Here is a 13462-nt window from a genome sequence, read left to right as displayed (position 1 = left end):
GACCCAGGCAGTCCAGCCTTGGGGGCCTTCCATCCAGATTATATTCTTATGCGCTTGAACCTGAGACAGCAAGGAGAGCTCTTCCATCCTGGGATTTGCATTTTTCCTGATTTCTTTCCTGAGCTTGTCACAAGCTTGGTCAAAGGCGTGAAGATCTTCCAGCGATCTCCGCCAAAGGTATCCATTTTTCAGCTCATAGTAGTAGAAGGACGCGTGACCAGTCTTGAGAAATCTTTCTAGCTTCTTTCTCTCTATCATCATGGTGACTTGAACCTGTAGAAAGATTTTAAAATATGTGAGTTCCCTGAAAAACTCAATAAGAGCCCTTGGCTTACCTTGGTACTTCTCTTCGTTCCTGCATTTCCATATCTGCCAAAGAATGTTAGAGGACAGTATATTCCAAAAAAGATTCGAATCTTTAGGAAGACCAGATATATAACCAGTAATCATGTCAAGAATGCTCACAGTAATAGGATAGATAACACCAAACATACTCCAAATTTCTTTAGCAAATAAACAATCGAAAAGAATATGTCTCCCAGTTTCTGGGAGTCTACAAATGCTACACAAGTCAGAATCAGAATTAAAGCTTTTAACAGGAAGCTTATCAAGCAGAACAAGCCATTTAAAACAGTTAATTTTTGGCTCAATAGGACTTCTCCATAAATATTGAAACAACTTATTCCACATCTTAGTATCAAAGGAAGAATACCAGACAGAGTTCACATGAACCCTAACTATTTGAAAAAAACATATTCAATTAATATTACAAATAGAGAGGATTATAGTTCAATTAGGATTAGATTTATAACTTAGTGTTAGAGTTTAATTAGGAGTAGGGTTCAATTAGGGTTAGGAATATGATTCAATTAGTGGTAAATTAAAGTTATAAAAGAAATTTTTGAGTTAGGATTAAATTATGGTTATAGTTTGAAACATGGTTAGGGTAAATATTTAATTAATTAGGGTAAGGATTGGTATAAAGTTAAATTAGAGTTAGAGTTAAGGATCAATTAGGCTAATAGGCAAAACTTTTGAGTTAGGGTTAGGGTTAAATTATGTTTAGGATTCAAAGAGGTTATGAATACAATTCAATTAAGATTAGAATTATAATTGGAATTAGAGACAAAACTTTTACTAGAATTAAAATAGGGTTAGGGTAAGGTTTAAGATTAGTATTCAATTTAGGTTAGGGATTATTACGCATTAAATTTAGGATTTAATTACATTTATAATTAACATTCAATTAGTATTATAGCTAGGGTTCAAATAAGATTACAATTTAATTAGGGTTAAGATTCAATTAAAGTTACGGTTACAAAATTATTAATCTCTTCTTTTTGTTAATTGTTTGCTAAAAAACATATTCAATTGCTATTACAAATCTAAAAGACAAATACTAAGTAACACTTATTTTATATTTATTTACTCTTTAAATAAATATTAATAATAATAAAATTAATGAGACCACCCACCTTTCTCAAGATGACTTGATTTTTTAAGCTTAAATTACACCTGAAACAAACTGATTTAATTTTTTTTTAAAGAAATCTCACCAGTGAAGACGCCCTTCATGGAAGCCCACCCTAAGAATTTAGCAATGCATTGGCGTCGCAGCAGTTAATGAGAGCGATTATATCGAACACCTCAAAGATGAAACAATCATCAGTTTTTCGTGGAATTCAACGTGAGAAAATAAGCTGTAGCACATCGAAACCCGTGCCTGATGGATTTACAACCCAAGACAAGAATGATACCATAAAAACTCTGTGCACACAGGGGCGATTGAAAGAGGCATTGGATTTGTTAACTAGGATGGAGTGGCAGGAGATACAATGCTCCACATATGCATGTATTTTGCAGGTGTGCGGCAAGAGTAAGGGCAACGACAGGCTCTCAGAGGTCAAGCTGGTGCACGCTCACATCATTCACACAGGACTCACTTCTCACAGATTTGTGGCCAACGGCCTCCTTAATGTCTATGCCAAACACAAACAAGGGAAAGGCAGTGTGGAGGATGCACGCAAAGTGTTTGACCAAATGATCGAGCGGGACATCTGCTCCTGGAGTGTAATTATTGCAGCCTATTCCAGACATGGTTCTGCCCAGGCCAAACAAGGTTTGGAATTGTTTGGAAAAATGCAGCGTTCCGGCTTTCAAGCCAATGAATTCACATTTGCTAGTGTGATTTCGGCGTGTGCCAAACTAACAGACTTGGCACAAGGCATGGAAGTTCATAAAGGCGTAGTCGTGTGCGGTTACGAGTCTGATGTCACTGTGGCGAATGCCTTGGTTGATATGTATGCAAAATGTGGGAATTTAGACGATGCGCGTAAAGTGTTCGACAGAATGTCACAGCGAAATGCAGTGTCCCAGACTGCCATGTTCACAGGATATGCGCAGAAGGGGTTTGTGGATGAGGCGCTGGGGTTGTTTTGGGATATGCCTGAACGAGACGTGGCATCCTGGACAGCCATGGTTGCTGGACTTGTGCAAAATGGACGGAGTGATGAGGCTTTAGAACTTTTTAGGGTAATGCCTGAACAAGATGTGGCTTCTTGGACAGTGATGATCGCAGGATTGGCACAGGACGGTCGGAGCGCAGAGGCTTTGGAGCTTTATAGAGAAATGCAAGCAGCATCAGACACACGGCCAGATGCGAAAACTTTCTCCAGTGTTCTTCCTGCATGTGCCAATTTGGCTGCATTGGAACAAGGTATGGAAATTCACGAAGAAATAATTAGATCTGGATTTCAGTCTGCTGTGTTTGTGGAGAGTGCCCTTGTTGATATGTATGCAAAATGTGGCAATTTGGAGAAAGCTCGTGAAGTTTTTGACAAAATGTCTGAAAGAGACGTGGTCGCGTGGACCACAATAATTGAAGGCTATGCAGGGCACGGCCTTGCCAAAGAGGCCATTAAGCTCTTCGAACAAATGCAACACCAATCGGGGATAATCCCCAACCGTGCCACCTTCGTTTCAATTTTGTCTGCCTGCTGCCGTGCTGGCTTAGTGAGTGAAGGCAAACGATACTTTGAGTGCATGAGTCGAGACTATAATGTCACACCTGAAATGCAGCACTATGCCTGCATTGTTGATCTTCTCGGACGTGCGGGACACCTTGATAAGGCAGAAGAGTTCATCAATAAAATGCCAATACGACCTGATGCAACTGTGTGGAGATCATTGCTTGCCGCCTGTAGAATTCACAACAATATAGATTTAGGAGAACGGGTTGCTGCCCATCTTTTTGAGTTAGAGCCCAAAAACGTTGGGCCTTATGTGCTGCTATCAAACATGTATGCAGTAGCTGAAAGGTGGGATGATGCTGAAAACATGAGGAAAATAATGAAAGAAGTGCGGATAGAAAGTAGGCCTGGATGGAGCTGGATTGAGGTCAATAAACAAGTGTATGCTTTCCTTGCTGGGGATCGATTGCATCCTCATACAGAAGATATATTTGCAGATTATGCATGACTAAGAACTTCTACGGTATGATGTGTAGGAGAACCAAGAAGCTGGTAGTTGCCTTTGGTCTTATCCACATTCTACAAGTAAAACCGTCTTGGGTATAAAAATATGTCGAGTGTATGGAGACTGCAATTCTGCTACAAATTTGTCTCCAAGATTATTGCACAAGACATCAGTGCTAATTAATACATTCTTTCAGGATGAACAAAGCTCTTGTAGGGATTGAAACAAGCGGTCCAAATGTTTTCATAAGAAGAAAGCCCATGTTTCCAAACTGTTCTGTATCGTCGACACAGGACTAGGTATTATAATATCTTCTTTGCCACAAAATCACAAATTACTATATCTTGAGATTTATTATGTTTCAAGGCTACACTCTGAGAATCACCGTAAGGAATTTAAATTTTATTTGAGAGCCATGAAACATGGATGTCTTTGCTAAGCTTAACATGTTTATGGGATACTTAATGGGATGATTGCCTGCCTCATTCATATTTCGCATGATTTAATATTCAAAGAATGAACTTCTAGATGTGCAATGATTGAGACTTGTATATTGTTTTCCTGGCATTTCTTCTTCATTTGTTGAGAAAATTTGATTGGTTCAATGTATTACAGGTATAAGATGGACTATTTTGACTTGGAAGATGGATTTCTAAGCAAGCATATATTGGCAGGAGATCCTGGTAATTTTGTTTTTTTATGATTTGTAATTTTCTCTTATTATATATTTTTTACAATGGGGTCTGTTTCTATTCATTTAAATCACCATTTTAGGACTCAAATATTATTGGCAGTAGAACCTCCTTACTTGTATGAGCTTGATGCAAAACGACACCATCTTTCTTTGCTATTGGCCTTCTTTTCCGGGTCATGTTATTTTGAATGCATAACTAGATGAGCATCTAATAGCTTTACTTTTGTAGTTGATTAATTAATGTAGTAGTTTTTGTGGGAAGCATGCTGGAAAACAAGTGGAATCAATCAGTGTTATCTTGGAGGAATTCATACTGCCCCTCAAGTAACTCAGTTTCTGGAACTAAAAATATACCCTATATACTGCTCTTGACAGCTTTGTAATGCACCGAAAAAGGTCTGATTGCCCACCATATGTTGCTTCATCCGCAAATTCATTCTTTCAAGTTACTCCAGTTTCATTCTATTGGGTTAAATCTAGCAAACCATTCTTGCTGCCATTTTAGCATACTACATTCTTTCATTTACAGTTTCAAGCTTCCACAGATGAGGTATTGAAACACCACTAATGCCAGCATGTAATTTCTTTCCATAGAACCTTGATTTAATTAAGTCAAATGCCACAATTCCATTACAGTATATTACACAATCTTCGAGCAGTATCGGTTGCTAGGAATGAAAAAAAAGACCTTCGCAATTGCTGACAAAAAGAATAAAATGATTAAAAATATCTTGCAAAGGGGTTAGAAAAAAAGAAGCTATAATGGATAATATAGTAGGCCATCACAATTCCCTGGCAGTTATCCAGCTTGAGCCATTTTTTTAAAACAATGGAAAACAGTTCTAACAATACAAGTTTATGTTACCTTCAAATTTTCTGCAAACCATAGTTCCATGGGGTTTGGGGAGGTTTCCTTGGGGGGATGGGGAAACGTGTTTCGGGGATGGGGATTAGTTTTAAAAATATGTATATGTATAACTGTATAAGGAATAAGTAAACACATTGCAATGAACTTTGAACAATGAGTTATAATTAGAAACTACAAAGATTGTGCTGGAGTATCTTAAAAGGATCTAACCCTAAAGATAGTAAAAGCTTTAATTAACTTACCCCTATCATTTCAGCTCAAGGTATAGAAATAATAGCATAAATCTATTTCGATTTTGTCGTCATGAAAAACATCTTTGTATGTGTAATGACCTCTCTAGATGATCTTTTATTTTTTAACAAGCATAAGAACCATGCAAACTAAAACAATGCCTATCTCTGCTATTAAGTACTGATAACGATTACAAGCTGATACAAATGTTGGTACAAGGCAGCACATTGAAAAGACACTTTCTAGATTAGTTCTAAGAGATTTCCACAATCCATCATATAATTATCAAGAGACACTTTCTAGATTGCCCAAATTGCATGAAACTAGCATCCAATAGAAAACAATAAATGAAAATACCTTCTAAAGGCTGCTGAAATGATCACTAGAGGTCTGGAATACACATTTTGGTTTAAATTACTGTATACAACAATGAAGGTCTGGTACAACTGGAAAATATGTTGCAGGTCTAAAACATCACCATTGTAGGTCTAAACAACCCCTTAAAGCCTCCTAAAACTCACTCTATGCAACCATGTTCACCCTCAAACGATGCCAAACAGCCTGAGATAGACTCAACCATACCAACCAGTATGAAAAAATTGCAAGTCCCCTCTAATATTGAGGGACGTCTGGGAGTCTTGGGGATGTTTGGTAGTCCCCTTTGGCGTTTTTAACACAAGAAACTTCTGGGAAATGTCCCCCTAGTGAGAAAATGTCTCGGAGATGGCGGAGGAAACTTGGTGGCGGTGGAGGGACGTTCTTTAGGAGTCCCCATCTCAGAAACACCTACATTTTCAGAGCGGATGCGTCCCCATGGAACACTGCTGCAAACAGACCTCGTATTTTGAGGGATTTGGAGCGTAAGTTTTGGACATCAAAGACTCATGATGTTTCATCTGGGTATAGGACCCTTGTATGGATCTGATGTAAATTTTGGGAGGAAAATTTATCCACATGTAAACTGTGAACTAGTGAAAATGATCAATGTTTAAATCCCTCAAATAGAATGATTTGTTATATTTTTTCATGTATTTTGTATTAAAATTGTTTCTAGTACAATTTTTTTTGGGGGGGAAAGTACATCAATTTCAGTAGTTATTTATTTTTTTATTTTGGCATTGATAAGTTGATGTGTTTTTTCCTTTTGACCTCCATTTCTCTGTAGTCCATTTTGGTTGGCACTTGGTATAAAACAAAATCTTTGGGTAGCGAATTAAAAGCTTGGGACATCAACAGTTTAGCAAATTTACATTGTCTTGCAAGTTTTGACAATAAAGATGTGCATTTTAGGTTTTTGGGACCTTTTTCTTCAATTTCTTCGAAATCTCTTGTCAGAGAAAGCTGCTGCCTGCTGCAGGTTTTCAGGATTGTGGACCAGCTCATAATGTTCTTTCATATGTTTTTGTTGCAGTTGAGTTTGAACAAGAAGAAATATAGTTTAAGACACCTAACCTCTTATACAACTAAGACTGGATTTTTAACAAAAAAAATTTAGAAAGCATATGGTTCAGTAGTCCCTTAAAGGGATCTCAACCAGATGTCCAAGAAGTTCTGATTTCATGGATTGCATGACTGCAGCTTAACAGTTGGCATGTGGAAAATGTGAAGAGTATTGTACATTAAAATTCAGGAAATTTGCATTTTCTTTCAGGTTTTAACAATAAAGATCTTGGTAAGTTAGTTGAGAAGGAGAAGTTGAAGAATGTATTTTTCCATGGTAAATAATAGTCATTTTAGTTCAGTGGGACTTTTTTTTCGTAGATTTCTATCAAATCTTGCAAGCTGGTGCAGGTTTCCATAGTCGTGGACCGGCTCATAATGTTCTTTCATATGCTTTTGTTGCGGTAAAGTGTCAATAAGATAAAAGACGGGGTATAAATATCATCTGCGATATAACTAGGACAGAACTTTAACAGAAAATAGACATCTAATGGAAAGCATGGGGTCTAATAGTCCCGTGTAGAGTAACCAACAAAAAATTCAAGGAGATCCGATTTCATGGATTGCAATGACTCTGGCTTAACGGTAAAAATTTGGAATAGATCAAGACTATTTCACTAAAGGCAACAAGGAACCATCTATAATTGTCCATCCACCTGATATCAAATTTGTAACATAAAGAAATTACTGCAGATTTTGAGGATGATATTGAAAAACTAGATATCGTAATTTCGTATGCTTTTATGACAATTTATGTACGCAAAATTGGGAGTATAATCTATTTACGAGGTGCCTCCGTGGAAATTGTCTTATGTGCTATGTATATATGATAAATAAAACCATCATAAAAAGTAAAAATATTACTTTAGTAGAAATTTGTCAAATTCAAATAAAAAATTAAAATTATTTAAGAAATTTACTTTGATAATATAGAGTTAGAGTCCATGCAAATAAATGTTTTAACATTATTTAAGAAATGTTATAATGGAAGTGATTATTAGTCATCTTGTACATTGAATCATTTTCTCCCACTCCTCACATTACAATGTTTTCCTTCCATATATTACATATTAAATTGTGTGAAAATAAACTTGTAAACCTTGTCACAATATAGCATGAAGAAAACATCATTACATACATGTTATGTATGATCATATTCTAGCATACATAATAGCATTAGGGGTGAGATCCACTATAATCACTATATATTAGTAGTGTTTATTATTCCTTGTCTTTTTTTTGTCAGGATGAAATGCTAGTTTGTTAGCCATATTTTTTAATTTTGGGAAGTTTTAAACTTCTCCATTCCAAACTTTTTGAATACCCTTAAAAAAAAAGTATGTGCTCCTTTTGGCAAGGGTTTGAGAAGAAGAAAATCAACCTAAGAAATCAATTCTCCCAAAATAGAGCTCTAGGGGCCAAGTTAACTTGGAACATCTTTTCAAAGGCAAACTTGAAGTGGGCCAAAATTTCTCAAAACAAATATTTGTTTTTGGACCTTTGAGAATTATTAAAGTTTCCAATCCTTTGATAGGCTCAAACATTTGTAATTTTCTACTCTTTTGTAGACATATAAGAACAAATCACATAATTTGGGAGATTAGAAATAATAAATTGACAAACTTTTGGGACGATTCATGGAATGGGACTTCCAAGTCATAGATATAATTCAAGATTTCTTTACTATTAAAACAATAATTGAAAGTGTCTTGGAAATCAATGGTAGCATATTGTTTTATGCCTACCTTTGTTGAGGGGGTAACAAAATGGGTATGGAAGGATTTGAATGTCTTGGGCTTCTTGAAGGAACAAGTGAATATGTTGGTGCAAGTATTGGAAAAAAGGAACAAGTGAATATATTGGGGCAAGTATTGGAAGAAAGGAAAGTTTTCAAAATAGAGGAACATGTTATTAAATGAATTTTCTTGAAATTAGGAGAATACTTGGCAAAATTAGGTTATATGGTGGATGAGAACGATAATTTGAATTATTATTTACCCACTCATCTATGTTGGAACAAGCAATGTTTACGTAGAGTAGGTGTCTTTACATGGGATGTGTTACAAAATAAAATCTTAACAATAAATAGGTTTCAGAAACTTGGGTATAATAGTCAATCCAAATGTATATAATGTAAGAACAATCCTAAAATTGTTAATCATTATCTTCTTTATTGCCCATTCTCAATAAATTGCTAGCAATGGTTGTGTGCTAGGCTAGGGTGGGCTAGTCCCTTCCAAACAATATTCTTAGTATACTTCAATCTTGGCCTATTCTAAAACCAGAATCTATTTTATCCATCTATAGTTGTATGTGAAATTTGGAAGGAGAGAAATAGAAAAATCTTTCAATCCAAAGAAATGAATGAGTTAGCCTTATGCAATTAATTGAAAATAGCTATTGTTGAAGTGGTTAACAGTCATCTTAACCCACTTAGAAAAACAAAAATTATTCTCCTTTTGGAATAATGAAATGACAAAAAATCAGTAAGGGCTCAAGGTTCTCTTCGTTTATGGGATTGGAACATCAATTCTCTAAACCCAAGAGTAGATGTCTGTAGACACCCAAATTCGTCCATAATTATCAAAATTTAATATTTAATTAATTATGTCTTGGCCTTCTTTTATTAATTATTTCCCCTTTTGTAATAAATCATATTAAATATTAATTAATTATTTCCCATTTCCTCAATTAATTAAATATTTTAATTATTTTCCCACTTATTCTATAATTTAATATTTAATTAATTATATCTTTTTTCCAAAGTAATTAATTAAATTAATTTACCCTTAGCCCCCATTTCTAAAACTCTTTCAAAGTCTATTAATTTATAATTAAATTACCTTTAATCCCCACTAACCCTCTTTTCTAATTTTAATTTCCTAAAAAATCTAGAGTTGTCATCACCTAACATGTGCCACCCCTCTTCACATGTACAAGTTTGGGCATTCTCCTAATAATCATTCACTCCTCTCCATAATCCCTTGAAGAATAAATGTCACCTTTTAGTCTGACTTTGTATGGAGCCACCTCCCTCTTATAAATAAATTCTATTTCAAATCTCCACCTCTTTCAAAAGTCAATCTTGCCTCTATTAGAATGCACACCAAATCCCTCCTCTTCTATTGGATCCAATTTCCATTACTTAGCCACCCTCTCCCATAAAACTTGCCTATGGCACTTGTCCTCTTGCTCTTGCTTGAGAGCACCAACCTTTGTGAGCCATTTATCTTGTGGCAAGATCTCAGTTGTCCATTCACCTCACCAAGAATCTATAACTTCAATCTCTCACCCTCCATTTCACATCAAGAATTGATGTACGCTTTCATGATGCTAATTTTCTATTTGTGAGCCTTCATCTTACCAGGGTTATGTCAAAATTTCTATTGAGCAAGCCACATTGAAATCATTTTATCAAGAGAGAATCCTTTGGGTGCACTTCATTGCAAGCCCAATCTAAGAAGTCAAGAGAGTTTTGAGGTAATAAGGTATTATGTATGCATTTATCTTTGTACCTTATCACTTTTATGTTGAAATTTAATGGAGCCTCACAAGAATCCAAGTGCTTTTAGTACAAGTTGTTTAATTCATGATAAGAATAGTAAATTGATTGGTGTTGCTTCCAAAAAACTAGAGGCCATATATAATGAGGTTCAATCCTAGGCTTTCATTCTTGGACTACAAATTTGTAAGCGATATGGATCTTGTGAATTATATCAAATAACATAAAAAAACCTAAAGATGGTTTGCAAATAATCAATAGACAATGTGGATAAAGATTTGGAGGGCAAACTTGAAATAAGTGTTGAATTTCGTTGAGGCAAAGTACACATTTATACAATAGGATTCATATCTGGATTCAACTACTTTGACCAACTACCTTCTAACAAATAACTAATTACTAGGAATTAAGTGCTTCCAAAGAGGAGATTAAATGAGATTCGTTTGTAATAATTAATACAATTATAAAAAAAATGGAAAATAAAAAAAATCAATAATATACTTCTAAGTGATTGGACTTGTTTGGATGCTTTCACGAACTTTACTATTAAACACATCTATAGATAGATTAATGGGGAGGTTGGCATATTGGCTAATGTTAGTATAGATGACTTCAAAATATTTGATTAGCAATAAGGAGGATACTTGAATAATAGTTAAACTAAATTTAGATTCATCTCCCCTACATACCACTTTTGAGTAAGGATGGAATTTACATTTATGGCAAAAAGATCTTGAAAGTTCAATTTGAAATTATGAATTGGATAGCTTCATATTCTAGTCCACAACCAAGAGTTCCTAAAATTAAATTCGGTATGATGTAAATGGAGCTTTCTCTCCTGCCTCAACTGACATCATAAATAAAACATGAAGTGTGCTTCTTGGAATTTGAAATTATTTATTTACAAGCAAGCTTTCTCTACAATTCTTGGTGAAGCTTTTTCTCGTTTTTAGGTCTCATCTCTCCCTTCTCATCAAAGGAAATAGTAGATACCTATGTGAGAATGGTTAGCAACCAAAGGAAAATAGCATTCATAGGTAGGATCTTTGAGATGCATCTTATAAGGGTTTTTAGAACCAAGAGTGGTATCTTATTATATGTAGTCACATAAGTGCTCAAGGAGGATTTTTTGACAACTAATCATAGATATTGAGTAAATTTGGGCATTGCTTTCATGTTTGTAGTTGTTTTTACATTATCTAGGGGAGAAACAAAATTAGGAAAATTACAACCACTAGTTAAAGATGTTTGGTTGGGAGACTTGGATGAGATTCTCTAGGTTGCCATCATTGGTTTTGGAATGCATTTATAGCTAGGATGATGCTCATCAGAAGTGGGGGAGTATCTAAATTGTAGGACACATACATGCATAAAAATGTATTTAGAATTCATAGAAGCCAAACGAATTTTCTGCATCAAATAATAGTGCTTCTAGTCTCCATTATTGATGTTCACTAAATTATTACATATTTATAGGATTTCCACATCCTCTATTATAGGAGGATGGTTATATCTCCATTAGCCACCCCTCTAAATATTTAACTTCAATACAAACAATTATTCATATAACCAATATATTAACCTACACATGATAATTTAACAAACCTAATTATTATACTAATTATAAGCAAGGCCCTCTCATTGTACATAATTTCATATTCAACTATTATTCAACCAATCAATCTTGCATTGTTGAAGCAATCTACTCATGCCATTTTCTCTCTTTTTGAAGTTATTTTAGTCTAGCAGCTAATCTTGGGGGTGTTGAGGAGTCACCATTAACTCCTACATGGTATCAAAGCTTCATTGCTATAGATTCCTTTGTAGATCAAAGGGACATCATCAGACTTGAAAAAAAAAGTTGGGTATAGATTGGGGTTTCAAGGACTTCATGATTGAATCTAGGGTGTCAAAGAAAGTAAGGTTTGCCTTTTGTTTTGATGTGGGAATGAATGGTTTGTTTGATGTACCTTTGGTATGAGAGGTTTACATTTATTGTTGTCATGTTTCATTTGATTGAATGCTAGATGTTGATATTATTTCAGTATGGGAATGGTGAAGGAGATCTTACATTACACAACTTGGTACATGTTAGTGTGGAACAAGTATATGGTTTGATTTGCAGGTTCTCTCTTATGTCGTGTTCTTCTTCTTGGATGTTTGTATTCACATGGTTGAGTGTGAAGAACTTGGGAGAGCTATGGAGATAGATGGTGAAAGTATTGCTGCATATTTGGTTGCAAGATTTGCATATCAGTTTATGTTTCCGTGACACTATGTAATAGAGGAGTTAGCCACATCTTCTATGTGAAATACTATAGATAGACTCGATATGCTTTCATCTTTTTTAGATTTGACATTACTCGTGAAGTGGGAGTTTGTGGATATATGTCTGATTATCCTATGTGATATTTAGTTTTGTTTATTACTAATGTGATGATGGTTTTGCATGTTTCATTGAATTTGGATATATGAGTTATGCAGTTGTGTGGGCCAATCACGTATCCAATTGTAGTGGGATGATTCAAATGTGGATTGTCTTTATCCATGATATTGTTTTGGTGGTGATAGAGGTTTTGTTAGTTGACCATGTTTGTTGTCATTTGTGCATTGGTATGTTGCTTTGAGATAGGAGGTTAGATAAACAGAGACTTGATTGTTGATTTAGAGTTGATATGTTGATGGCATGAAGTTTTATCTATGTTGGTATACCTTGGTTTAAGGTATGGTTAGCTTAGATGAAGTGTAATTTGTTGTGGTTGTTATTCCAGGTTGTATGAGTAAGGTAGTTACTAAGAGCCTTTGTTATCATTTGAATATAATCCAAGCATGCTCATGTAGAGATGGTGTATGTTTTTGTGACAATTGACATGTTCACCTTGGCATGTTCCTTTTTCTTCCATATGTGACATGTTGGAGGATGTGAGGATTTTTTTTATTGATGGTGGTTATCACGGTTTCTTTTGCAGGTGTCTTGTTGGAGCATGAGAGCATGGTGAAGATTCATATGGATATGGATGGCTAAGGGATGCTTTCCCCTTTTTATGATTCCTATGGGTGTCTTTACAATGTATGATGTCAAGTGGAAGAATGTTAGGATAAAGGTGCCATCTACCTTGTAAATCTTATGGCATGGTTCCAACATCCTTGGAAAGTGTCCTAAGGCACATAGGATGTATTAGAAAATTAATTTGTAATATTTAATTCTCACCATTATTTGTAATATATTCATAAGGGGTGATGGGTTCCACTA

At 35.1% G+C, this 13462-nt stretch overlaps 1 protein-coding gene across 2 annotated transcripts; it reads left to right on the top strand.

The window, feature by feature from the left end:
• Positions 1-1542: 1542 nt before the first annotated feature.
• On the top strand, positions 1543-13462 carry LOC131036850 (pentatricopeptide repeat-containing protein At5g59600). 2 transcript variants are annotated; one of them, XM_057968842.1, is made up of 4 exons: positions 1543-3492; positions 3671-3773; positions 4090-4157; positions 13179-13462. In XM_057968842.1, exon 1 carries the CDS (start codon positions 1624-1626, stop codon positions 3475-3477), a length of 1854 nt encoding a protein of 617 aa, XP_057824825.1. In that variant the 5' UTR covers positions 1543-1623; the 3' UTR covers positions 3478-3492; positions 3671-3773; positions 4090-4157; positions 13179-13462. The 2 variants fall into 2 exon arrangements, with proteins under 2 accessions (XP_057824825.1, XP_057824824.1); XM_057968841.1 differs by having other exon boundaries at positions 1543-3773.

Source organism: Cryptomeria japonica, chromosome 2 (genome assembly GCF_030272615.1).
Source record: "Cryptomeria japonica chromosome 2, Sugi_1.0, whole genome shotgun sequence".
Lineage (NCBI taxonomy): Eukaryota > Viridiplantae > Streptophyta > Pinopsida > Cupressales > Cupressaceae > Cryptomeria > Cryptomeria japonica.
The sequence above is the reverse complement of the archived record's forward strand: the minus strand, read 5'-3'. Positions and strand labels throughout refer to the sequence as shown.